At 53.5% G+C, this 26,012-nt stretch overlaps 11 protein-coding genes across 11 annotated transcripts; 5 read left to right on the top strand and 6 right to left on the bottom strand.

The window, feature by feature from the left end:
- Positions 1-1,288: 1,288 nt before the first annotated feature.
- NECHADRAFT_76228 (uncharacterized protein) lies at positions 1,289-3,118 on the top strand (the record flags this gene model as incomplete). The annotated part of the gene is made up of 1 exon (XM_003046432.1): positions 1,289-3,118. One exon carries the CDS (start codon positions 1,289-1,291, stop codon positions 3,116-3,118), a length of 1,830 nt encoding a protein of 609 aa, XP_003046478.1.
- A 211-nt stretch (positions 3,119-3,329) lies between these two features.
- Positions 3,330-4,141, bottom strand: NECHADRAFT_76227 (uncharacterized protein; the record flags this gene model as incomplete). The annotated part of the gene is made up of 2 exons (XM_003045863.1): positions 3,330-3,974; positions 4,028-4,141. 2 exons carry the CDS (start codon positions 4,139-4,141, stop codon positions 3,330-3,332), a joined length of 759 nt encoding a protein of 252 aa, XP_003045909.1.
- Positions 4,142-4,970: 829 nt separating this feature from the next.
- NECHADRAFT_76226 (uncharacterized protein) lies at positions 4,971-6,113 on the top strand (the record flags this gene model as incomplete). Its single annotated transcript, XM_003046431.1, has 1 exon — positions 4,971-6,113. The coding sequence occupies one exon, from the start codon at positions 4,971-4,973 to the stop codon at positions 6,111-6,113; it is 1,143 nt and encodes a 380-aa protein (XP_003046477.1).
- Positions 6,114-6,150: 37 nt separating this feature from the next.
- NECHADRAFT_103368 (uncharacterized protein) lies at positions 6,151-8,221 on the bottom strand. The gene is made up of 2 exons (XM_003045862.1): positions 7,666-8,221; positions 6,151-7,612 (listed from the first exon to the last, which is right to left on the bottom strand). The coding sequence occupies exons 1-2, from the start codon at positions 8,088-8,090 to the stop codon at positions 6,370-6,372; spliced, it is 1,668 nt and encodes a 555-aa protein (XP_003045908.1). The 5' UTR covers positions 8,091-8,221; the 3' UTR covers positions 6,151-6,369.
- Positions 8,222-8,682: 461 nt separating this feature from the next.
- On the top strand, positions 8,683-10,606 carry NECHADRAFT_66231 (uncharacterized protein; the record flags this gene model as incomplete). Its single annotated transcript, XM_003046430.1, has 3 exons — positions 8,683-8,770; positions 8,883-8,968; positions 9,023-10,606. 3 exons carry the CDS (start codon positions 8,683-8,685, stop codon positions 10,544-10,546), a joined length of 1,698 nt encoding a protein of 565 aa, XP_003046476.1. The 3' UTR covers positions 10,547-10,606.
- A 269-nt stretch (positions 10,607-10,875) lies between these two features.
- On the bottom strand, positions 10,876-12,168 carry NECHADRAFT_103366 (uncharacterized protein). Its single transcript, XM_003045861.1, has 4 exons — positions 11,802-12,168; positions 11,594-11,682; positions 11,390-11,540; positions 10,876-11,334 (listed from the first exon to the last, which is right to left on the bottom strand). Exons 1-4 carry the CDS (start codon positions 12,082-12,084, stop codon positions 11,153-11,155), a joined length of 705 nt encoding a protein of 234 aa, XP_003045907.1. The 5' UTR covers positions 12,085-12,168; the 3' UTR covers positions 10,876-11,152.
- Positions 12,169-12,624: 456 nt separating this feature from the next.
- On the bottom strand, positions 12,625-16,219 carry NECHADRAFT_33709 (uncharacterized protein; the record flags this gene model as incomplete). Its single annotated transcript, XM_003045860.1, has 3 exons — positions 12,625-12,924; positions 12,973-16,066; positions 16,125-16,219. The coding sequence occupies 3 exons, from the start codon at positions 16,217-16,219 to the stop codon at positions 12,625-12,627; spliced, it is 3,489 nt and encodes a 1,162-aa protein (XP_003045906.1).
- Positions 16,220-16,888: 669 nt separating this feature from the next.
- NECHADRAFT_33083 (uncharacterized protein) lies at positions 16,889-19,607 on the top strand (the record flags this gene model as incomplete). Its single annotated transcript, XM_003046429.1, has 2 exons — positions 16,889-17,513; positions 17,557-19,607. The coding sequence occupies 2 exons, from the start codon at positions 16,889-16,891 to the stop codon at positions 19,605-19,607; spliced, it is 2,676 nt and encodes an 891-aa protein (XP_003046475.1).
- Positions 19,608-20,014: 407 nt separating this feature from the next.
- Positions 20,015-21,196, bottom strand: NECHADRAFT_33042 (uncharacterized protein; the record flags this gene model as incomplete). Its single annotated transcript, XM_003045859.1, has 3 exons — positions 20,015-20,174; positions 20,229-20,751; positions 20,827-21,196. The coding sequence occupies 3 exons, from the start codon at positions 21,194-21,196 to the stop codon at positions 20,015-20,017; spliced, it is 1,053 nt and encodes a 350-aa protein (XP_003045905.1).
- An 819-nt stretch (positions 21,197-22,015) lies between these two features.
- On the bottom strand, positions 22,016-23,197 carry NECHADRAFT_33996 (uncharacterized protein; the record flags this gene model as incomplete). The annotated part of the gene is made up of 3 exons (XM_003045858.1): positions 22,016-22,754; positions 22,804-23,061; positions 23,121-23,197. The coding sequence occupies 3 exons, from the start codon at positions 23,195-23,197 to the stop codon at positions 22,016-22,018; spliced, it is 1,074 nt and encodes a 357-aa protein (XP_003045904.1).
- Positions 23,198-24,659: 1,462 nt separating this feature from the next.
- Positions 24,660-25,976, top strand: NECHADRAFT_33717 (uncharacterized protein; the record flags this gene model as incomplete). Its single annotated transcript, XM_003046428.1, has 1 exon — positions 24,660-25,976. The coding sequence occupies one exon, from the start codon at positions 24,660-24,662 to the stop codon at positions 25,974-25,976; it is 1,317 nt and encodes a 438-aa protein (XP_003046474.1).
- Positions 25,977-26,012: the final 36 nt, after the last annotated feature.

Raw genomic sequence — 26,012 nt, 5'->3', positions numbered from 1 at the left:
CGGAGGCAGCTTAAGCAGGTACCATGACAATCACGTAAGGTGCCTGCCGTTTTAGGTTCATGCATCGGCATGGCTTGGTCGTGTGACGCACCCGGAAGCTACGATGTGGAGACCCGGTTGCTATGCGGGGGAGATCCATCTCCGGCGTCTAAGCTGCCTACGGTTTCTGTAGAAATCACGGGCGAATGGATAGTAGATATCAGATACTCTGATAAAGATAATCCTCCTCTCTCTTGTTTTCTTTTTAAACATGTCAAGTTGTCAAGTCTTCTATCGGCATCTTACACCGAGATTCCCATGAGACATTCCGAGGCCGCCGATAACGGTGGAGCATCCATGAACCAATCAGATCGCCAGGACCAATGCGCCATGTGCGGCATCATGGAAACTGTCGAGGGAGCACTCATGTTGATGGTCATGGATCAATATGCCTATTGGTGGGAGGATACAATGCATTTCATGGCCAATCGTGATGAATTTCTTTATCCCATGTCTGACAATGGCCTTGTCGAGCACGACTCCAAAGCCCAAGAGCCACATTCTTTCATCCTCAAAGGATATCTCACCAAGTCCAATACTGACTGGCACTGGCACTAGAGTGCTTTACAGATTACCATTCGACAGAGAAGTTGTTTAACAATAAACTCTACCATCATAACCACTTTCTCACAGCTACAAGCACAAAATGTACATCTTCTGCTTACATATTAACAAAGATCATGACGAGATGCCTTGACCATTTCGTGTCGTTGACATCGATTCATAGTCACCGTTTCACATTCATGTCTTTCTTCCCCGTTGTCGAGAAAAAATGGCCCATGTGGCGTAGTCTTTTCATCTTCCCTTCAGTCTCCTTCCAAAACTGTCTTTGTTCACCTTTTCCATTCCCAAAGCAGCACCATGAGAACAGCCATGGACGAAAGAAGCCCAAACGGGTATCTAAGAGAGTGCCTTTGTTGCTCAGAGACCCATGCTCACCAACGAAAGACAGTTCTGTTCAATGACTCCTTGGTGTCCGTGGTTTACCAGCGCCTTTCATCATGAATCCAGGACCCTTGATCTTTGTTTGGGAGAAAGAAATCCCAAACGGTCCTAACAATGAGCAGGCCTTACGGGCAATTCGTTTACTTCAAATCAGTAATAAAAGATGTCGTTCATCTCCCAATCTCAGAACATCATCACACAGCTCACCATCAAAAACATAAAGCAGCAGTCGAGTTCTGGCAACTCACATTTCCCTACAATCTATACCAAACACACTGCTTCCCTTCCCCCATCAACCATCACAATGCCTTCCAGAAGAAACACGGCTGCTGGCCAGCCTGGAATGGTCACTCCGACCGATACGCCCCTGCGACAGACCCGGGCTCGCTCAAAGCTCAACAATGCCCCTCAACTCATGACTGGTCTCGATCATCGCGGACGAGCCAAGGACCCCCTTGCGACAGACCCCGAAAACATCATCTTTGATGATGTGGTTAGGAAGCTTCGTCGCAAGAAGAAGATCATCTTTCGGCATAGGTGCGAGACTCCCGAGTCTCCGACTGATAATGTCAAGGCTGCGAAGCGTGCCCAGCTGAAAAAGAAGGCTGCCGCGTCAGTCGCTTCTTCTTCTCATTCTCGATTCTCGTCCTCTGATCCGGATTCAGACGGCGGAGTGCCCCTTTACACTCGGTCCTCCTCCTCAGACTCGGATGGTGGTGTCCCCCTGACTTCTCGATCCCCGCCCGAGAGCTCTTCGGACCCAGATTCAGATGGCGGCGTGCCCCTCAATTCTCCAAGCCAGTCTTCTTCTTCTAGCTTTGAGAGTGGTCGTGCCACATACGGCGACACAGACTCCCCTCTCTCTCGGGGCTCCCCTTGGTCCTCAGGCGCCTCCCGCCGTTCCGGTGCTTCTCACCACTCGCATCACTCCGGCTCCGGCTCGGATCCCTCCGGTGCCGGTGCCAGTGCGCCTTTGGAAGATGATAACCCAGGTGAGGCCAGCCAGCCTCGATCTAGTCCTTCCATTCGAGGTACACCAAACCAGCCTGAGCCCGGTGAAAGACTTCCACCCCGGGCCCCTCACCCTACCCCTGACCCAGATGCCGGCGAGGACACTCCCATGGAGGACGGCATCGAACCGATGAAGAGCCTTCCCCTTCGTCCTAGCAAGGCTGTCCAAGGTTACGAGTTTCGGGATTGGTTTGCGAGCCGACTTGGTGAATCACCCACAATGGAGCCCAGTCCGGAAGACGTCAAGTTGACTACCGTCAACAAGAGAGGTAGGGTCGTTGCCGCAGTAGGCGATTCCAACCCACCAGCACTTTCTGGCGATGACGATGACGAACCACCTCGGAGAGCCACACGTCGCCCCCGGCGCGGCTGCGCTGCCGACTCTCTCCGTAAGCGACGACGATCTAAAGACGACGGCAGCGCTCCCCAGACAGCCAAGAAGCGCCGAGTGGAGGAGCCTATTTCCTTCTCTCGTACGTTCAGTCTCCCTTTCGACGACGGCGAGAGCGATATCGGGCCCGATATTCTCGACCGCGTTGATGAAGAGAGTAACGACGTTTTCTACTCCCCCGAGTCTATCCCTGTCACCGAGCAGACGGATATCAACCCGATCCCTTCACCGGTGCTCACCACTACCAAGATCCCCGGACTTGCCTTCCTGGAGACCCAGAATGTAAGCATCACCACTGACAATGCGAGCCCCAAGGTTCTAACACCTATTGAGCCCCCGGCTGATTTCGATAGCGAGATTCCGGGGCTCTATGGGTCTGGTAAGAGACCGCGCCTGCACTATGACTGGTATGAACAGTACCATCGGTTTGGCCCCGACTGCCAAAAGGTCCACGGCTGTAAACACGGCCAATTCTGCCACGAGTGCCACGCCGACTGGCACAAGGCCTGGTCTCATTTCTTCAAGAGACAAGACGAGGTTGACGCCGAGGTGGCTGCGACGGCCAACTATGACATCCGCAAGGGGTATTTAGGGACAGCATTAGGATTCGAACATGCACCAAAGCCGGTGATTGAACCAATCCCTCCCCGTGGAGGCAAGATCCGAACTCATCCTGCTCGGATCGCCAAGGAGAAGCTGGCTTTGATGAAGAAGATGGCAGAATCTGGTTGAAAAGGGTGAAGGATCTGTGTGTGCATCGGATTGGAGTTTATGGGTTGCTCGTGGTTGCTTTGAATAATTAGACTTGGTGTTCGTTATATCATTGAACTGGGAGTTCATAGACAGGATAATAACTGGTTTTGACTTACACTTTCGCTTTCCCAATATCCCCATGCTTGTGAGTTTCACTCGTGAATCGAGAATAACCACGCCGAGTCTGGGCTCACAGTCCCATATCCTCGTCGCTCGCCTCATCAGACTCCCGACCACCACGTTCTTCATCTTCCTCTCTTCGCGACACTTCCACACTGGCACCAATCTTTCTCACTCCTTCAACAACACCAATGACAAAGCCTCTGCTCTCCGCAAGCTCCATAGCGCCCACTCCTCGCAAACTCATGACGCCATCCACGCCGCCCTCCAGCTGAGCCGTACTGGACCGCATCTTGGCAGCTCTCACCTCCTGCAAGTCACGGAGAAGAGACCGCACCTCGGATGAGGATGTGATGTCATCTTGGGCGTGCGCGAGGAGCATCTCTGCGACCTCAAACCAGTGGTAGGGCAAAGCTCCTGGAGGTGCTTCTGAGGTGCAAGACGGTAAAAACGGTGGTGACAAAACAGTATCATCCATTCCAAATGGGTTTAATCTTCGCGCATTTCCTTGGCCGTCTGCTCGCACGGGTGGTGGTGGGGGCGGTGCCCATCCCTTGGGGTCGATATTAATCTCGTGGTTGACGATGTCGCGTAGCGAGTCGGGATGGAGCCAAGGTGGCGGTACAATATTCGCTCGTCTCTGCTTCTTGAGTAGGATCGCAAGCCATAGCGGCAAATTACTTCGATGCGGCGGGCGAAGAGTCGGTGTTGAGCCCTGTGTACGAGGTCAGAAGCTAAGCATCATCAACGCGACGAGGGCGCGCTCACAGCAAGAAGATCAATGCTCTCGAGGCGCTGACGAGGAACTACAGTGACGAGCTCCATTTCGCACAAGAAGGCGACCTCGGAGGGGATCAACCCCGGAGGTAGAGGCAATGCCATTTTGGTCGACGAGTTCGAGGTATGAAGTTGGTCAAGTTGAGTTGATGGAGGAATTTCACAACCTAGAAAAAGATGCCCCTCTTCGCGTTGGAGGTTGCATTGACCGAGTCAACCCCACCACGACTGCAGCCATGCCTTCTATTGTCGATTGGACTCGATCTATGACTTGAGCAATCATTTCTCATTTCGCTGAATTTATCTTTAGAGACCTTAATGTGTATATCCTAGACTTGACGATTGTCAACTGCTCTGAATTTCCTGTACTTCTATAACTACTTGTGGTCAAGTGCAAAGCTCTCCCCTTACAGTTGAAGTACGAACTTAGATGTTCGCCAAAGAATGACATAGATATTGCGGTTTTATTTCATACGCTTGACGATTTATTATTGTTCCTCATCAAGCGCGAGCATTCTAGAACCGTCATAAACGCGCCCTTCAGATGTCAAATGCAACTAACTTGACATTGTCTTGTGAAACATGTCATTCTGGACTCCAATTACATGCAGCAGATCAGCCGAGGACCATTCAAGCCTCTCCTCTCCCAAGCAGCACGTGGATATTCACCTATGAATTTTCAACTACGCATGTCATCTATACATCCATGATAAAACACCTGATGGCCCTTTTCTGCTTGACCGAGTGCGTCATCGGCGAGTGCAGGGTAGCGTCGGTCCCCCACCTCCGATGTGGGGCCGCCGTGTAAAGGGCGCGGGCAACATCGAGACCCGAGTATAAGTAAATCATTGAGCGAGATGCTTACTTTTCACTAACACCAATTTCACTAGTCACTACTCTCCTGAAGCTCCAGTCACTTCGTAACAATCCAATCATGGCCTCCCACAAGGACCTCCCACCCGTTTCCTCCTCATCTCTCATACTCGCGAACCCCACCTCCGAGGAGCGCCTCCGTGTCTGGAAGGCCACCCACCCCCATTGGGGCCCTGCTCTCACGATTGAAGACTATATCCGTCGTGAGGATGACAACTTGGAAGCTCCTCTTGCTAGAGACGGTGGTGTCACCAGCTGGATCTTGACTGACGGCAACCTCCCTGCTGATGACCGCCCAATCCTGTCTTCCTGCGAGACATACAAGAAGAGAGCGCTTGTGTCTAGCAAGGAGGGCGCTGTTAGAGAGGGCACTGCCTATGGAGTGGCCAGCGTCTTTACTTTTGTCGAGTGCCGAGGAAAGGGATACGCCAGCAAGATGATGTCCTTGCTCGCAGAGGAACTCCGAGGCAGACAGCAAAAGAACCAAGGAGATGCCGACTTCTCAGTCCTTTGGTCAGACGTGGGAAAGAAGTTCTACAACGCCGTCGGATGGAAGCCCTTTGAGAGCACATACCTTGAGCTCCCAGCCACCAAATCCGAGCCAACTTCCAACTCGGCCCTGAAGCTCATCACCGTGGACGACCTCCCTGAGCTGGCAGATCGAGATGATAAGCTTATCCGAAACAAGATTGCCTCCTCATCCTCTCAGATCCGCGCTGCTGTACTGCCCGATCTTACAACCCTCAGGTGGCACCTTCACCGCGAGAACTTCATGTGCAAGCACATTTTCTCTCGTATTCCTTCCACCCACGGCGCAATCTACACGCCCCCTGACGCTACCAACTCGAGAATTTGGGCTATCTGGACTCGAAGCTTTTACGGAGGCCTGGAGAAGCCAGAGAAGAATACTATTCATGTCATCCGCTTGGTGATTGAGGACGAGACCATTTCAGACGAAGTGCTTGCCACTGGTCTTCGAGCCATTGGGAACGCTGCCCAAAAGGAGGCTGCCGAGTGGTTGTGCTCCAAGGTGGAGATCTGGAATCCTGAGGATCGAATCCGTCGGGTGACTGAAGGGATTCAGGAGCTTGGAGCCAAGTTTATCGTTAGAGAGAGTGAGAACCTTGCCAGCATGCATTGGTTCGGAGAGAACTCAATCGAAGAGATTGAGTGGGTTGCCAATGAGAAGTTTGCCTGGTGCTAAACCCGGCAGCTAATCACCGGGAATTGGTCATTATAGACTTGAAAGAATAGAAAAGCGGTGTTAGGTAGATCAACGAGATTCATAAGCATCGTCATCTCTACGATCTATCTTCTGTTCTACGTGTTGTTCCCATTTTCCACTCCCACCCGCTACCTTTTCATAATCACATCACATCAAACCGTAATCACTGGTGTATCATAAACATGCCAGGCCAACGCCTTCCCGCTCCCTGACTAGAAATTCCCATTCATCTCCTCTAGTAGCTTCGTCCAAACATGGTCCACTTATCCGCCTTGCCCTCACACTCGGGGTTGAGACACTTGGTCTCGCCAGGGACAATACCCTCGGGCTGCTCGAAAGGAACGCAAAGACTCTTCATGCCCATAGTGGCAGCCTTCTGGCCGTCGGGGACATCAGGCTGGTCGTCGGCACGGGTGGTAAGCTCCTTGATGCGGTCCTCGCACTTGGGCTCACCGCAGAAAGGAATGAGAACAACGTTCTTGCTGTCGAGGGCAGGGAGGACATCGTCCCAGTTGGTGATCTTGAGACGGTGCTCCCGGAAAGCAGTCTCAGCCTTGTTGTACATGTCGTCGTGGATGGTGTCGAGAAGCTCAGGGATCTTGGTGGCGATATCGGCAATGGGGATGGTGCCCTTCTCACCAGTATCACGTCGAGCATAGCTGACAACCTCCTTAGCAGCGTCCTTGGGACCAAACTCCAGTCGGACGGGAACACCCTTCAGCTCCCAGTCGTTGAACTTCCAAGCAGGAGTGTAACCATCTCGCCAGTCCGACTCGACACGGACACCGGCCTTCTTGAGGGTGGCTCGGATCTCATCAACCTGCTCCTCGTGCTGCTTGCGGGCTTCGGGGGTGGTGTTCTTGTTGATACCGACGGGGATGATAATAGCCTGGGTCTTGGCGACACGGGGAGGGAGGACGAGGCCCTTGTCGTCACCGTGAATCATGACCATGACACCAATGACACGGGTCGACAGACCCCAAGAGTTCTGCCAGACGTGAAGGTGAGAGCCCTTGTTCTGGGGATCCTCAACGGTGATATCGAACATCTTGCTGAAGTTCTGGCCAAGGGCGTGCGAGGTAGCGCCCTGAATACCACGGCCGTTGGAAGGAATATAACCCTCCACAGTGGTAGTGTAGTAACCACCAGCGAACTTCTCATTCTCGGTCTTTCGGCCGCGAACAACAGGGACGGCGAGCAGCTTCTCGTAGACGCCGGCGTAGAGCTCAAGGATCTCCAGCACCTCAACGCCAGCAAGCTCCTCAGTCAGATGAGCAGTGTGACCCTCCTGCCAGAGGAACTCTCGAGTTCGAAGGAAAGGGGTGGTTTGCTTAGCCTCCCAGCGGACGACAGAGTTCCACTGGTTGAGACGGAGGGGAAGGTCTCGGTGGCTGCGAATCCACTTGGAGTAGTAGGGGTACATGACGGCTTCGGAGGTAGGACGGACTGCAACGGGGACCTCGAGGTCCTTGTCGCCACTGTTCATAAGTAAGCATGGGTATATCGGAAGGGCTCCCGATGGAGCACTTACGCCTTGGTAACCCAAGCCAGCTCAGGGGCGAAACCCTCGACGTGATCCTTCTCCTTCTCGAGCGACTTGGAGGAAAGGAACATGGGAAAGTTGGTCTCATCGACACCCATCTCCTCAATATGGGCCTGGAACCATTTTCGGATCTCATTCCAGATGTGCATGGCGAGAGGACGGAGAACGAAGAAACCCGAGATCTCGGTGTAGTACTCGACCATCTCGGCCTTGAGGACAACCTCCTGGTACCATTGTGGGAAATTGTCGGCCTTGGAAACAGTAATGCCGATGATGTCGTCCGTCTTCTTGCCTCCAACAACAGGAAGGCTAGCCTGCTTGGCAGCCTTTGCAGCCTTCTCGGCAGCGAGGCGGGCCTGCTTCTCGGCCTTCTTCAAGGCGCTCTTGGACTGCTCGGGTGCGGCGCCGTCCATTGTGATGCGAAAACCGGTGTTGAAGTGAAGAGGAAGAAAAAAGATAGAATAGAAGATGCAGGCTTTATAGTCAGCCGAGAGCAGCCTTGAAGGTCCGTGAAAATACGGGAATAACTCGACCGGAGCGAATCTTGGGGGGAGAAGAAAGAAGAAATGCTTCGGAGTGTGAGTCGAAGTCGAGGTCGGACATGACTCTGTGCCCCGCACTCGCAGTCAAGGGAGAGTCGTGCGGGAAGGAAGGAGGGGCACGGCACCGCTAGCCAAAAATTCAGGCCTGACACGCGCCCAGCCAATAGCACTAACAACCGCTGAGCTGCACCGACAGCAGGGCAAGAGCCAGGGGTTTAGGTGGTCCGTGCTATCTTCTGTCAACTGCCCTTGCTCGATGCCAACGTCCAACGCACAGCGCTGTTCCCGGCGCCGGAACAACCGGACCTCCGGGGAAAAAAGTCGGAGGGGCAGCCAGCGTAGGGAGCTTCACAGCTTCTGGTAGCCTGGGCAGAATTTCCTGACGCTTCGCAAGCCCTCTCTCTCTCCCTCCCCACGTTGACGAAGCCGCCATTCCCCGTCAACGATACCGATAGCTGCAGTCATGGCTTCCATGTTTGAGCAGCCCCGAAACGGCACCCTTTTCTTGGGTGGCCAGAAGATCTCTGGTTCTGATATTAGGGACCAAAACGGTATGTGTCTTGTCCCGCCTTTCTGCTAGGTGTTAGGGGGGAAGTGGGGGAAGCATCGAGACCGATGTTTGATATTGGTAATATCGAGTCGACACATACTGACACGGCGCAGTTATGGCTACCCAGGCGATCGCAAATGTTGTCAAGAGTTCCTTCGGTCCTAGCGGCCTCGACAAGATGATGGTGGACGATATTGGCGTAGGCAACTCCGATCTCCTGTCGCCCTCGAGCATCCTTCTCACACTGCACTAGGATGTTACTGTCACCAACGATGGTGCCACGATTCTTAGCCTTCTCGACGTCGAGCACCCCGCCGGCAAGATCCTCGTCGACCTTGCGCACCAACAAGACAAGGAGGTCGGTGACGGCACCACCTCTGTTGTCCTGATCGCCGCCGAGCTTCTGCGACGAGGAAACGAGCTCATGAAGAACCGAATACACCCTACCACCATTATTACCGGTTACCGACTTGCCCTGCGAGAAGCTGTCAAGTACCTCAACGAGAACATCAGCACCAAGGTCGATGAACTCGGTCGGGAATCGCTCATCAACATTGCCAAGACCTCCATGTCCAGTAAGATTATTGGTGCCGACTCCGACTTCTTTGCCGACATGGTTGTCGATGCTATGCAGGCTGTCAAGTCTACCAACAACCGAAATGAGACCAAATATCCCGTCAAGGCCGTCAACATCCTCAAGGCCCACGGCAAGAGCACTCTCGAGTCGGTCCTGGTCAAGGGTTACGCCCTGAACTGCACTGTTGCTTCACAAGCGATGCCTACACGGATCCAGGATGCCAAGATTGCTGTTTTGGATATGAACCTGCAAAAGGAGCGCATGAAGCTTGGTGTCCAGATCACCGTGGACGACCCCCAACAGCTGGAGCAGATCCGAGCTCGTGAGTCGGGCATGATTCTCGAGAGGGTAGAGATGATCCTGAAGGCGGGCGCCAACGTTATCTTGACCACCAAGGGTATTGACGACCTCGTGCTGAAGACATTTGTTGAGAAGGGTGCTATGGGTGTGCGAAGATGCAAGAAGGAGGATCTCCGACGAATTGCACGAGCGACTGGCGCCACTCTTCTCAGCACACTCTCTGACCTGAATGGTGACGAGAAGTTTGATCCTTCATATCTGGGTTACGCTGAGGAGGTTGTCCAGGAGCGCATCTCGGACGACGAGTGCATCCTGATCAAGGGTACCAAGGCTCACTCTTCTGCCTCTTGCATTCTCCGTGGCCCCAACGACTTCACCCTCGATGAGATGGAGCGCTCTGTCCACGACTCTCTGTGCGCTGTGAAGCGAACTCTTGAGAGTGGAAGCATCGTTCCTGGCGGTGGTGCTGTTGAGACTGCCCTCCACATCTACCTTGAGGAGTTTGCCGGCACCGTCGGCTCTCGAGAACAGCTCGCCATCGGTGAGTTTGCGCAGTCCCTCCTCGTCATCCCCAAGACCTTGGCCGTCAACGCCGCCAAGGACGCCGCCGAGCTCGTGGCCCAGCTGCGATCAAGGCACGCCCTGTCTCAGCGCATCCAGGAGGGCGACGGAAGCGAGGACGAGAAGACGATTGCGCGCAAGAAGGGCTACAAGAACTACGGCCTGGACCTCGCGCGCGGCAAGGTCGTGGACGAGATCAAGATTGGCGTGCTGGAGCCCAGCATGAGCAAGATCCGGCAGCTCAAGAGTGCCGTCGAGGCCTGCATCAGCATCATGCGCATTGATACCCTGATCAAGTTGGATCCTGAGCAGCCGGCGGATGACGGACATGGCCATTAGATGAATAATGAGTTCGGACAGGGTCAGGTATAGAATTCAAAAGCTGGCAATTGTCTGTTCATGTGTAATCTGTAACTGTTCTTTCGTGAGGCTGAGGTGTATGAACGGGAGCCATGATGATATGCAAGACTGGATTTTATAAGTTGGACATACTGAATGTAAATATGCTCATGATGATAAAATATTCGTATACTTCATTCCAGGCTTCATGGGTTCTGTCTTGAAGCTGTGTGGTTGACTGTTGTGAAGCAATACAAACCCAGTGTCAACATCTCGATGATTAATGAACACATTGCAAACACCAGCACGCACACATAATACGCAATGAAATTCAATTAGTACAACGTCTCTCACGGGAGATCGCATCTTGCACTTGTTCCCACTCTCCCCCCTCGAATCCTCTTTGAGCCTGTCGACTGAATTTTCCTAGGACGTTTTATTTTTATACAATGGACTCAAGGCCACGTCTAAGAAATCAGCAACTTGCGCCCACCGGGGCCTTGGTGTGTGTGTGTCCGCCCGCCAGTCTAATGCTCCATCCATCAACTCTTCTCTCTTCCCCTTCCTTATAAAAAAGAATACTCTTACATCCCACGGGGATCCCGCTTAACCGACGACCAGCTTGCCATCCTCGGGGAAATCGTACTCGGGGATCTCGAGGTTGAGAGGGGCAGGACCCTTCCTTATTCGGCCGGAGATGTCGTAGTGAGAACCGTGGCAAGGGCAGAACCAGCCACCATAGTCACCGGCCTCGCCGATGGGGACACAACCCAGATGGGTGCAGACACCTGCCAGCATGTTAGCATCCATCACTAAGGCATTGATAACCTGAGCATCACGTACCCAGCATGACAAGCCACTCGGGGTCCTTGACACGCGCGCTGTCCTCCTCGGGGTCTCGCAGGGCGGAGATGTTGACCTTGTTCGCCAAGTCGATCTCCTCCTGGGTTCGGTGTCGGATGAAGACGGGCTTGCCTCGCCACTTGATAATGACCTACGCCCATTTAGTGATGCTGCCATGATGATCCGGAACCCTTTCCAACTCACGTTCTTGCCCTCGGGGATGGTGCTCAGATCAACCTCAACCTTGGCCATGGCCAGAACGTCGGCGGAAGCAGACATGTTGACGAGGAACTCTATCACCTCAGCGTCAGCAAATCATCAATTGGCCATGCCGGATACCGTGCCATCAACCAGCAACGCCAATTGCATCCCAATGGCACGGCACGCCGGCGTGAATCCGGATTCAACCCACCCTGGACGGTGCTCTTGGCACCAGCGGCGCTGACGGCACCGAGGGCTCCAACCATGAAGTACGAGTAGAGCTTGTTCTTGCCCTCGCTGCCGGAGGAGACGTAGGCACCAAAGTTGGGGATCTTGGAACCCTTGGTCTCGCCCTTGAAGGGGCTCGAGTAGGCGGCCGAGGCGGCAGCGCTGTCGGGGCGGACGGCGGTGGTGCTGAGGGCGCGCACAGCAGGGACGGCGGGCCTGGCAGCCGCGCGCAGGCAGAGGCGGGAAGCGGTCGCGAGGGACGCCATCGTGAAGGAGGACGAGGTCGTGGGGTGTGGCGTGGATGAACGGGTCGTCTCCGAGGGAAGGTTGAGGTCTTTTCCTTGGTGTGGTATCGGCTGATGATGCTTTGCCGAAAGTTTTGGGTGAAAAGTGCGGCCTGAGGCTGCAAATCAGCTTCGAGCTCGGAAATTGGCGACTCGTCATTGGTCCGGTCACTTTCGGGTGGGGCTTCCGGACTCTTCCGGGCATCTGGGTTCTCTAGGAGCTTTCACCATCACGAGGATTGACCCAATAGAGACAGTCATTGCCACGCAAAACCACATATTGAAGTGCTGGAATATGAGTAATTGGCCTCTACACACTATCAATACCGTCATTCACACTTTCCACGGCTCAATGGATCTGACTTGCTGTTGATGCGAGGTTCATTCAATGACCAATCAGCAAACGACCCTTTCGTCCGTCACTCTAACAAGGCCTGGCCATACCCTTGTAAAGCCCAACATGATACAACAACATCCATGATATCCATCTCCCACTCTAATAAGTCTGTCTTCATTATCATTTCAATGCATCCTCCTCAACTCCTCAATCAAGTTCCGCATGTCTTCAACACTCGGTCCAAGCCCCTCGCACACCAACTCCTGTTTCCCTTCGTCCATATCCAAAAACCTCTCTACCATTTCTCCGTCTATGAAGCGATATGGTCCATCACTCTCCCGGTTTTCATTTCGGAATGAACGCCACAACTTGAACTCAATGTTGCCTGGTGCATGGATGTACTCTTCCATCTTTGACTGAAACGTCATGAGAAGGTCCTGATACTGCGGGGCGATGTCTCCATAAAGATAGAGCGAGCCCTCAGCCTGATGATACTGTTAGGTCTGTTTTGATGACGAGGTAGAGATACTTACAGATGCAAGAAACGCTCTCGGGTGTACAATAGAATTGTCTCCCGCTGGAACGTGGAGCTTCCGAATGCGATTGATCTGCTCACCAATGCCAATCTCACTTGTCACTTCGAGTCTGCTGCGGTCTTGCTCAGTTGGAGCATCGGCGTTCCGCTGTAGAACGATGAGATTTCCCTGAGAGTCAGCCTCCAGCCATCTTTCTTCGTCTAGATGGCAGAGAGATGTTGTCCAGATAGGCTCATAGTGTCGTGCTCGTTCTTCCAGCTTGGCCTTGCGACCATCTTGTGCCGGGATAAACTCAACCAGGGAGAGAGACTGCATCAGGTCGCCCACGCCGATCATGTTGCCCGAGATGTCCAGATCTACGGGAAGTGCAGCGGGTCTGTAAGCGGCAAGCTTCTCAAGAGATCCAGAGCTACTTGTGTCTTGTGAGTAGTTGTACACAACCACCGTCTTAGACAATCCAGCCACAATGTAGTCATCCATCATCCCCAAGCATCGACAGGGTCCCTTCAGGTTGTGGGAAACAATCTGGTACACCTGACGATGCTCGTCAACGCCGAGAACAAGGATGCGACCAAGAGTCCCGTTGGCCTCCTGAACCTGGCCGTCGTTAATGAAGCTCGTCCCCACGATGAATCGTTCCGTGAGGTTTCCGCCGGCATCGGGAAGTTCGGCACGGATCACGCACTCGACGATTTCCAGTGTGCTTGAAGCATTTAATAAGAAAGGTTCCCCTAGCTCCTTGAAGACAATCTCATCGACAAGTCTGAAAGAACTGGTAACAACTTCCTCATTGAGAACCAGTTCCTTTTTAATCGAACCCAAGCCAAAGGCCTTCAAGCCTGGAGAGTACGCCACCCGCCTGACCGTCTCATGGACTGGCAAGGCCTTAACATGAGTTAAACGCTCTTTGTCAACATGGCAGATCCGAATATGGCTATCCGTCGACAAAACGATCGAGTCTGGGAAGGCATGCGAATCAAAGGGGGCAACGAAGGTAGCGTCGTCGGCTGTTGTGGCGGAGAAGATAATGCGACCTTCGGAGCTGTAGATAAGACTCGCGTGCTCAGTCGTCACAAAGACACTGGATGTACCGTCGTCTTGGGGCAAAACGTGCAACCGCGCTGGATTGCTGCCCAAGGTGACGCTTTTGCGACCAGAGACGGCGAAACCCTTGATAGACACGTTGAATGTGACCACAGTTCCATCCTCCATTGCAACCAGTAGTGTAGGTCCGGATATCTCTGGTGGGTGAAGCTGAACAAGTGCAATGTCTCGCGGGACGGTGGCACTATCATCGGTCTGTCTCATGGATTCTCCATGAAGTGGTTGAAATGTTGCCATATCGATCAAGGATATGCGACCCGAGGACCACCAGCCAACTACGCCGATATCAGGCGGATCTCGAGCTGCGTGGATACACGATATCTGATCCGGTTGTTGTGACCCAGGCTCCGCCTGAGTTTGTTGGACATTAACCGCCAAATTTTGCAACAGATTCAAAGATACAAGGGAAGTTCCATCAACCGACAGCAAAGCCCACTTGGTGTTTGCTGAAGCCCTCGTTATGCTCTTCCCGGTTGGGACGTCCCATCTACTGACGGCAACACCACTCTCTGGGTCCAACAGGACAACAGATTTTGGGGTAATCTGGAGCAGCTGACCATTTGGAAGGTTTGACGCAAGGAGAGTCTCTGTGTCTTGCTCCATGCCTTGAAAAGAGTATATCTCTTCAATCCCACCGTCAGTATCGAAACTCAGGATCCTCGTCTCGGTGATCGATGATACCACCAATGTATCCACCAAGTCGGAGTTGTAGGAGCGAAGAGTAAACAGACCCCTGGTTCCATCCAGTTCATCGAGGATACCCCTTTCTTCAAGCCCGACGCCGCTTCGGATACTTCGAAGGCTTCCATCTTGGTATGCGCCGCAGCCTGCCACTATCCTGGACTGCCCGGAAGAAAATGCATTGCCAGCCTGGGCGTCACCCTCTCTGTTACCCATGTCCATAATCGAAAAGTCGAGGATTGGTGCGTTGTTAGACAATGACTTGATCAACAGCATCGCATTAGTCTCGGGATCGATTTGGTAGAGCTGAGAATCTCCGTGATGCGAGGCAACAAAAAGGGTGTTGTTGCCCATATAGACCAGGCTGGAGGCTCTTGAAGTGAGAGCGGGCGATTCCCCAAGCTTCATAGGCACAAGTGTCATGCCAGTCACCACCACACCAGTAGCTTCCACGTTTGTCTCAATCGTCAACATGTCGAGCCGTCCGTAGTCGTCAGCCAAGAAATAATGTGTGCCGTCATACTCGGCCCAAGCCACAAAGATTCTTGGGTCTTTCAGACTCGAAGATACGCTTCTGTGGGTTAGACCATCATAGTAAGTGAGGAGGGTCTCGCCAACAATGAGCAGCCCGCCTAGATGAGCCTTTGCGCCTTCGGTATTTCGCACATGATAGCGCTTCTCCTCGTCCAGCGGGACAGGGATAAGCATGGAGGCATAAGGGTCGGGAATAACAACGTCGAGTTCTCTATCTTTGTGAGGGTCAAACTTGGACACCACGCCGCCCTTGTCGTCATGGGTTAACCTATAAATGGCTAACCGAGCTTCCTCTTGCTCCATCTGAGACTTGTATAAAAAGGCGATGGTAGGATGGCCGGTACGGCTGTGGATGAAGGTGCTGGCTTTCATGAAAAGCTCCGTAAGTCTGACTTGATCGAGGATCTCCAGTTTGTTGGTAGAGCCCTTGCGCGTCGGCAGCCGAAAGACGTTGAGCACGCCCTCCCAGAGGTGCATGGCGAGAAACCGTGCCGTTGGATCCACTAGACATTTGTTCTGGCTTTGCGAATGGCGCATGTACGGTTCCGATAGATCTTCGATAACTCGCTCGATGGTATCAAGTTGCTTCATCTCGGGGTTCCATGCAAGGTTGAAGTACTGCAGTCGATCGGTGCCAATAAACAGTAGGTCGGTCTCGGATCCTTTGGGTCGCAATCGTTGCAGCATCGATATTGTGCCGTGAATGAGTTTGGTCTGCAGGCATTCCATGCCTTCTTCCGATAGACGCCATATCTCCAGCCGGTTCGCCTTGCTATAGCATCTCAATCAGCATCTAGCAAGGCATCTCTGCGGAACAAGAGAGCTCTTACGCTACAACCAGGTCGTCAATCTCAGGGTCGAGCACGTTTGCGCGGATCGCATGGCGGATGCTAGTAGCCCTATGGATGGGCGCAACGTACGCCATGATGCCTTATTCTCGGTTGGGCAGGAAATGGCGGGGTGAGGAAGTGGTGATGTTTTGCTCTCGATGAGAGCTATCCCGAGAGCTCCATGTGAGGTGCCGTCCAGTCTCCAGTTCAGCTGCGTCACTGTCGCCGGAGTTAGGACGGATTACAGCGGATGAAGTGGGGGACTGTTCGCTATCGGAATTTCCTTCAGGGATTACTCATGTTATCTAGCGGGGCGCTAAACAACCATGGACGACTGGGCAACCACGACCTGGAATCGGTCTCAAATGCTTCCAGCTGAGCTGAATGGAGCCACCGCAGCAGATCCAGTTCTCTTGAGTGTCCTGTTTAGTAGCCGCTATGAAATTATCAAGTTCTCATCTCACTCATTGGTAGAAACAAATTCTAAGCCTACTGTTATCATGTACCAAGGTACATTGCTAGAATTCTTGACATGGAAGTCCTCTATGACACCAAGATGTTTGACGGGAAGGAGCCTCATGGGAGTGCCTTCCCTCATGGACCACAATACCCAGGATGGAAATTTCGAGCAAAATAAAACATGCCGACCCATCTTACAAGATCAATAACCTGATTTCAATCTCTTGCCCTCCATACGCCAACTTCATATTCATGTTTCTCTTTACTCGAGCATCATTCTAGGCGACCTCTCGCAAGATCCCGACATGGATGACGGGGCTCACGAAGGCTCAACTGTGATCGACTACGCCCTCAAGCACGGATGTTTTCTTCGTCACAGGGACGCCCCGTACCGGTTCCAGGATCAGCTTCCCCAACTTCGAACAACTCTTCACCCAGTAGAATCCGACGGACTAGTTCACCAGCCAGGCCTCATTGATATCCCTCTTCCTTGTCCCAACATTCAACTACAACCGCCTTCCGAGGACGAGACATACTTGTTGCCGGTTGATCCATCCGTACCAAGTACGGCATTGTTCCCATTTCTGGGACAAACGAAACAGCTACGACTACCATCTGAGACTCTAGACACAGGACACAATCCAGAGAAGGATCTCGAACAATACTTGACTGACATATATAACAAGAGTTTCTGCGATATATTGAGCGAGTGGCTCCCATTGAGCCCTGTCAATATTGATAACGATGAAGCACTTGACTTCCCATCTACTACGATACGATGGAAGCTGTTGGCGGATCGTGAACTCGAGCTTGAAGCTATTTCAGGCTTCGAAGAAACGCAGAGGATCCTACGCGAGGAAGAAGTCTTAAACCAGGCGAAATGTTACGACGGTTTGTTTGCGCTGCGCAAGGCAAGTAAAATAGTCTTGTGTGGATGATGGTGCCGGTCTAACATATCAACAGCAACCGAAAGCCTACCCTGAGCCACTGTCCGTTCCACTCTCCCCAGCCTCTGACCTGGACGAGCCCTTTGAGCCAAGTTCGGACGTTTTGGTCATCGATCTTACTTCGGAACCGAGAAGTCCCGTTGATCCGGCCGTCGAGAAACTACAACAGGACTTACATGGTGGCTGTTTGGACTCGGAGCCGGCAGCTCCATCAACCATGCCCAGTTCTCCCCCGGCACCTCGAGCGGTCTTTCTCGGCGATACAGAAGACAAAGCATCGAATTACAAACTTGACGTGCCTCTAATGCCATCCAGCCCCAGAATTGGTCAAGAGCTGCAGCATCACGGCGAGATCTTTGCGCTTCAGGGGATAGATGTTGGGGAAACAGTTCAGCGTCTGGAGGAGCCTCAAGGGTTCTTCGACGAGGAAATGACAACTATTCTTGCGAGTCACCACGCTCAGACAACTCGGATGCTGGAGAACGAACGTCTAAATGCAGCGGAGTCGCTTCTGAGGATGCCCGTTCCAGCCCTTGACTTTCACATACCTGACCCGGACTGGAGTGCGCAGTTGTCAACCCCCGAAGATCACTTCGAGTGGCTACGGGAGAACCTCATATTTGCCTTTCAACTGGATCCTTCAACCCAACCCGCTGCCTTAAGTGCTTCGCTTTCATGGGCGCCGGCCCCCCATGGAAGGGGCCACATTTCACTGAGCGAGGAGATGGAGCAGCTTGGACCGGCCAGTCGACAATTGTTAACGATGGAAGTGCCTCGTCTGAGTAGCCGCGACTACATCAACAAACCACCTGGCTTGAAGATTCTCCAAACCTTGGAGGATGAGGAAATGGAAGCTGAAGCCCCGCCTCCTGAAGCCCCGCCTCCTGAAGCACCAACTGTTCCTCTATCTCAAGCAACTGCTACCCATGGTCCGCGCCCCAGCTTGCCCGGTACGCCGAGTTGTGCGCCCTCACTGAATGATTTGTTGAAATCAAGATACCAACAAAGCCGCCAGACTTTGAGGAGGAAAGCTGGAGAAGAGTCAACTGGCCTCCTCTTAGGTTCCAGTGACCCTAGTGCGACGAGCAACTTGTTATCCAGCTTCATGGAGCTTCGTCAGGCGAAGAAGCCAAAAACAACACACATTACTACCCAGAACCCTTCTCGGCAGCCTGTACAGCTATCAACGCAATGGCCGCTTCCGGCCCCATCGCCGTCTCAGCCCACAGCAAACGAAACCACTGTCGAAGAGCAAGCCCCAGAGTCTGGAAACCATGGAATGAGGGATGCACCGGCCCCAGAGTTCCATGTTCCTAATGATGCTTGCCGCTTTATTGTCTCCTCGAGTTTGAGTCGGAATGTCCTTTCACAACTGGACAAGTCATGGCCGCAACTCGAGCTCGTGGATAGGGATTTCTCTCAGTACAACACAGTTGTCTGGTCCTCTGGCTCCGCCCAGCGGAAGGAGGTCATTTCCCAACTATCCTTCGAAGCCGATGTTTCTCTTTGCCCATCAGCCGGCATAATCGTCACAACGATGCTGAAAGTCAGGCAAAACCCTCTCCCCGGTTCAACTGCTCTTTCGCCGCTTCGCGAACGAGTGCAGGCTGTGAGCACCAAGTACGAATATCTCTTCATCCTCGTCTCAGAGTCAAACCCAGTGGGGGAATACGTTGGTTCACCAAGCACGTCTGACATGGCGGCTTATACCGACTTTGTGCGTTTCACAGCAAGTCTCCAGAGAGGCATCACAACGTACCTGGTCTCGGGTGCAGAATGCACCCTTTCAAAGTGGATCTTGTCGCTGATGTGTCGATATTCTTTGCAAGCGATGCAACTTGGAAAAGCTCTCGACTTCCACGACACAACTTGGGAACTGTTCCTCCGTCGGGCAGGCCTGAACATTAACGCAGCACAAGTCATCTCAGAAGCTCTAGTCTCAGAGTATGGCAACCTGGGGCTCGCCAAGTTTTTGATCATGACTTCAGAAGAGCTAATCTCAAAATTTGGTCCGATTATGGGAGGTGAAAGAGTGCTGAGGGATGTGTCCCGAGGTTTGCACCAGCGATGGTTGTAAGAGTTTGGTAGTATCCCGAAATCACGAGATAACTGATCAATGGACGAAGACTTACTTTGGTCCCTGGCTGAGTACGCTGGCTCTCAATCTCAGAGTGGTTTACGTGTGCTGTAACATACGGGGTCCCTGCCGGGATATGACTACAGACGACTGGTCGTTCAAGATCTCTTCTAGATGTCAACTCTTTGTGAACCTGATTGTCGCCAATCTGCGACGCCAATGGATAGGAGAGCCTCCCAATCTATGCCACATACAGCACAGGAAACAATGCCCACCAGGGCTGGTGAGGTGGTTCTATTGCCTTATCCCCTTACCGTCTACGTTTATGCGTCTAATCATGCAAGTAACCGATTCTGCAGATGGGGCTGGTACCCTGATTGAGAAGCCGACCATGGCACAGGGACGATTTAACACACCTCCCACATGGGGCGGGGTAGCGTCCGCGTTGGAAGTGTGCCATGCGTTGACTTGAGGCCGACATAGACGACGCGGCGTGAAGGATTCGTCAATGTGACAGATCGTGATGCCAGGCCATAGTAGTCGGAGATGGAGTGTGTGAGCCAGCGCCTTGGGGATTGTTAGTAACCTCGTCCTGGGGACAACACAAAAAGGGATACTGACTTGAAGGCGGCGCTCTCGTCGGTGCCAAACGAGTCAAACACCATTCCCGAATCGACTGTCTCTTGCGAGACCTCTCGATGGGCATGTTTCCATGTGGCCTTCTTCTCCCTCAACTCCCTCATGGCACCGTTTCTGCCCACAAACACAATCTCCTCATCCTCCGAGTCCATCTCCTCGGCAGCACTGTCAATATCCACATCTTCAACCTGCTGAGCGCAGATATACTGCCTCACGGGCTCCTCCAATGCGCGGACCCAGGTTCGCACGACGGCACTCCGCTTGGTCGCCTCGCGCAAATCGCGGGGCACCTCACCAACACCTAGTCCCGTAGCATTACCAGTCTTGAGCTGCTGCTTCTTGCGCGTAACCTGAAGACGGATAGTCTTGTCCTCGACACGTTGACGGATGCCGTGGTCCCAGAACTGAGCGAGCTGGTAGGGTACACGGTGGATGGGGTGCGTAGGATGGACCTCGTAGTCGGAGGGCAGGGGGGGCTGGACGTTCGGGACGTGCATCAAGCGGTCTGAGGATTTCCACGATCAGCTGGGCATTTTTTGGTTTCGACACCGCAAGAAGCGAGGCGCAAATCATGTCATACCGTTCTCCCATCGTCGACGCTGGCGACTCCCCTCCTTGCCCTTGAGGATCAAATCACGCCTGCGCTGGCTGTCCCTCCTAGACGGCGGCCGCCTGGGAGTCTCAGTCGGCTCAATACCCTCCTGGTCAATGACGACTTTGCGTTCGGTCTTAACCTTGGGAGCTTGGTCGATGGGAATGGAGAGTGGGCTACCGGTGCCGCGAGCGACGGGGGACACGCTGAGAGATTGAAGAGCCGAGATGGTCCAAGCATCGATGTCGATGGCCGACTTTCTCACGGGCGTGGGAGGCGATTGGACCGGGAGAGCCGACGCAGCAATCGGCGACGAGGGCTGCTGGTCGGGAGGTGGGACGGCACTGTAGATGGCCATGATGAGTAGATTGCGGGGAATTGAGAGATAAGGCTATATCTAGGTTTGGAGGAGAGGAATGATGCTGGAGATGGATGCTCCGGATAGCAATGGCAATCTGAGAGGAGGAAGAGAGATTCCCTAGGACTGTAGGTGATGAGAGAATAAGAGAAAAGCCTCTTGCCGAGGTGAGGAGGAGGTGGTTACTTGATGGATGGATGCCATCTTGAAAGGCCGATACGTATCGACAAGGACGAGGTGATTCATCCTCGAGATTAGCCAATCAGATGCTGGCGCATTCCCACACGGGGGAGCAGGGGATCCAGTCTCCGTGCGGATGCGAGTCACCCGTCGCCCGCCTCCTTCCAGTCGAAGCCTTGGATGCGAGGGCGTGAGTGCGAGCATCAAGTTCCTTTGGCGGATGAGGCTGTTGAAAGCGGCTACAGGCGCATACTTTTTATCTTGTGATTGTTCCAGGTGATGCTCTCCCAATTCCTAAGCCATGGCCATCACATCATGACCTTGGCAGGCAGAATAGAAATACGTACCCCGGCTTTGAGTTGAGTTGGAGAATGCATGCCCCAGGATAAGCATCCAATGTAGGAGTCATCAACCCCCACTAGATCCCTAGCATGGTAATGAATGAGTCAAGCGGAGAGAGATTGGATCCGGGCTGAAGGAAGAGAAACGTTATGCAATTCTAGACAAGAGTATGCCATCCTAACTTGAACCAAGAATCGATCAACACGAATAAATTATGGGATATCAATGCTCGCTGTAAACCCCCTGTGTTGCGTTATGCCACGCTGCGCTGCACTGCGCCTCTCGCGGCTCAACCCATCAGTGCTCGGTAGTGTCGTAGCTCTTGTGAGGGTTGCCTATTCCGCCAGGCCTCAGCAGCGGCTGGCTCTCCCGCTCAATGGCGCGTTCCTCGCGCTCTTGGATATCGTCGAGGTCTTCCTCCGTCTCGGCGTACCGTTCCGGATGACCCGTAAACGGCCCCGGCAGGCCTCGCTCCCAGCCCTCCGAGTAGGTTCGGGGGGCAGCGGGTCTCCGGGGGGTGCTCGAGTACTGAACAGGCGACTGCGGCGCGCTGTCGACATAGCCGTTGGCATAGCCCTCGCGGCGCCGAGCCGTGTATTCGTAGTAGACACCCATGATGAGCACAGACCCCTGCATAGACGCTGTGATCAGGTAGATGACCCAGGTGCTCCAGCCTTCCCAGCCCAGACGAGCAAACAGACTGGCCGCAAACAGGAAACCACCGGGTGTCTGGATGCACATCATGGGGATGCTGAGACTTCCCACGTGCTTAAGGTGGTAGGTCATCCAAATCTGCGGCACGTACTGGATGGCAGCCAGGACGGTAGCCATGATGCCGAGCAGATTAGCCCAGAAGACGAGGTGATCGGGGAGGGCGATGAAGAAGACGCCCGTCAGGATGATCACGATGAGGCCATGGAGAACGCAGAGGAGACCGACCATGACAGCCGTCTGCCATCGAGGAGCATCTCCGCGGAGCTCCTCTGGAGGAACATTGGCCTGTCTATAACGGAAGAAGATGAGGAAAAGGACGAGGCTATACAATGTGTTAGCTGAGGGGGCAAGCAGACGCATGGAGAGCTTACATGAGACTAAAGCAGACCCATTGGGCGCCGAGTTGAGCAACACCCAACAGTCCAGCAGCGCATTCAAACCTGCCAACCTCGTAGCAGCAACCGATGGCAGCTCGGGACGGCGCGACAGTCAGAATATTGGCGAAGCCGGCAGTGGCGGAAGTGGTTCCCAGCAGGACAAAGTACGGCGAGATGCCCTCCGAAGTGCCTCGTGAGATGATGCGGTAGTGCTGGGGGAGGTAGGACACGAGGATACCGAGCAGGATGACGCTACAGTCACAGTCAGCACACGCCAAAGTCCCTTGGAGAGAATCGCAATGGATCCGTACATGGAGACGATGAGCTCAAGGTACGAGGGCGCCTTGAGCTTCGCGCATCGGTCTTCGCCGGGGGCGAAGATTTCCATGGCTGACATAGACATGGTGGATAGACAATGCCGCGACCCTCGATATTCCCACGAGGGCGACGACGGATAACAAAAGGGAAAGGGAAGAGAAATGATCGTCAATGAGATTCAGGGGTTCTCCCCGAATTAAAAAAGAGGCTTAATACAAGCCTGAGTAAAAAAGGGTGGAGAGACGAGAGAAGCGTCTTGTTTCGCGAGGGGGGTTTTTGGAAAGGAAAGGCGAAACGGCGCGACTCGACTGGGGGTGGATGGGCGAGCTTGGGCGTTGCTGGGAGGTGACGTATGATGGGCGCTCGCCTTTCTTTAGTTGGTGTTTTTTTTTTGTCTGTCTGCCCAGGCGAGGCTGTGAGGGGAAACCGGCCGAGCTTAGACGGGGGTTAAGGTATTTGGGTGATAGGCAGGTATACGATACGAGGATCGAAAACGAAGCAGTGCAGCTTTTAAGCGAAGCAACGGGGTCTGAGAGCTACGAGACCATGATTGGTGAAGAATGTGTAATCCGTTTTGAGACAGACACGAGATACGAGATGTTGGTATGTTGACTGTTGCTGTTGGGGTTTGATGGATGAAGGAAGGAAGAAAGAAAGTAAGGAAGTGGGTGGTTGGAAAGCTTCGGAGAATTTAAGAACAAGACCCAGTGACATTGGACAAGGCGGGCAAGGCGAACAAGTAACTGCAATCTACAAAGGTACCAGCAAATCATGTAGTCCACGGATGAAACCTTGAGAAGCGGGCGGCTCGAAACGGCAACTCTATGGAAAGGGTGCCTGTTGAAGTGTGATCCATGGATTGGAGAAAAAACGTTGTTTGGTCAGCTGAGTCGATACAACGTATGTGCTGTACCTGGGATTCAAGCGAAAAGCCAAGCGAGGTCGCCGACAAAATGGATGCTTGCCTTTCATCAGAATCTTGAATCTCACTCCCATCATCCCATATCCCCCGCCAAGCCGGAGAAAGGCTCCCCCCCATCACGAGAGCGAACCCGAGCTAGAGTGTCTCTTGCCTGTTGGACCCTGCAGGAAAAATAAACCCCTTTGGAGGCCGCTGAGCTGCTCCTCGTTCTCTCTCTCTCGGTTCTTGGTCCTGTCGGCAACACAGGCACAGCGGAGAGGTCTTGGCGCCAATGCTGATGACGTCGCTTTGATAGTGCAGGGCAGATGGTTGTGTGGATCTTCCGGCGATAGCCTCGCCCTGGGGACAAGGGTAACGAGAGAAGAGGAGGCATTCATACATACTATAATTGGAGAATGAGTCGCAATGCCATCTCTAATAGTGATTTATAGATTTCGAGATTAATTGAGCGCTGTATTTACTGCCTCTGTCCTTGCAAACGCAGCATCTAGTGCAAGTACCTGTGGGTAACACAAACCCACTCCAGCTGATGCTGATTCAAGAGGTATCCACTCCAATTCCTCATTTTCCTGCCCTTCCCCATCTCGCAACCTTCACCTCAACTTACACCATGGATGATCCCGAACCTACAGCAGAACCAGCTCCCGACTCCGCGAGCAATCCACATCCCGTATCAGAGTCTTCTCCCTTGGATACCGATAACGATCGACCACCCCAAAATTCACCATCCATCAATCTCGTCGCCGAAAACTCGATCAGTCGAGAGCTTTCACAATCGAGTCAAAACAGCTTCTACACTTCAGCCCAATGGACCGCCGACGGAACATCTCTCCTCGTCTCCTCCTCCCTCTACTCCATCTCCACCTTTGTCCTCCCTGACGACCTCCTCGACCCAGCCTCGTCCCACCCACGCCATCTGAAGCCCCAATCTTCAATAGCCCTCCCTGAACCATCGCAAACAGTCGTCGCCGCGCCCTTCTACTCCCTTGCCGACCCAGCCTCACAGACCGTCCTCGTCGGTTGTCGAGATCATCCAATTCAGCTCTACCACCTCTTCCCTCCCGAGCAAGATGGGGTCGTATCGCGTGCCGCCCCGCTCGCCTCGTATAAGCTCATCCGTCAGGAAACGGAAGAGTACATCACACCCTCGTCCATGCTGTGGGAGACTCCCGGGACCCATTTCCTGTGCGGCTCGGCAAACCGTCTCGACTACTTTGACACGACACGCCCAGGCTCCGATGGTCCTCTTCTCACCATCCCCACAATACCCTCGAAACGGTTCACTGCAAAGGGAGGCGGTGTCGGCATGAAGGGCACCGTTGCGGCCCTAGCAGCTTCCCCTGTCGACGCCAATGGTGGCAGAATTATTGCTGCTGGGACGTGGTCTCGTTGGATAGGGCTATACGACGTACATCGCACGGACAAGGTCATCTCCAACTGGGCACTCCCACGCCCTGATGATCTAGACGGGGCTTCCGGGGGACAAGGTGTTATCCAGGTACGCTGGAGTCCTTGTGGAAGATATCTTGTCATTAACGAGCGCCACGCCTCCGGCATTGTCGTCTATGACATTCGCGGCGTAGGCCAGCTTCTTTGCACATTAAAAGGCCGAAACGCGCCAACGCAACAGAAGATGACACTTGATGTGTTCTCGGGCGACCCTTATGCACAAACACCATCATTCGAAGTCTGGACAGGGACTCATGATGGCGGGGTTGTAGTTTGGGAGGGCGTGGGCAGTCAGGCCGGAGCCGTAGAGCCATCCTGGGACTGGAAAGCGCATGATGCGCCTGTAGGGAGCACTGCCCTCCACTCGAGTGGTTCCGTAGTTGCGACGTGCTCTGGAGGATGGGGCTTTGGGGAGTCGGCAGGCGCGCAGACCGTATTCGAAGAGTCGAGTGTAAAGGTCTGGTCGATAGGGGGTTGAAAATGCAGCAGAACCTCCATGTTGAAAGGCCTCATG

Source organism: Fusarium vanettenii (assembly GCF_000151355.1).
Source record: "Fusarium vanettenii 77-13-4 chromosome 2 genomic scaffold NECHAsca_18_chr2_1_0, whole genome shotgun sequence".
Classification (NCBI taxonomy): domain Eukaryota; kingdom Fungi; phylum Ascomycota; class Sordariomycetes; order Hypocreales; family Nectriaceae; genus Fusarium; species Fusarium vanettenii.
Note: the sequence above shows the minus strand (reverse complement) of the source record. Positions and strands in the feature narration are given on the sequence as shown.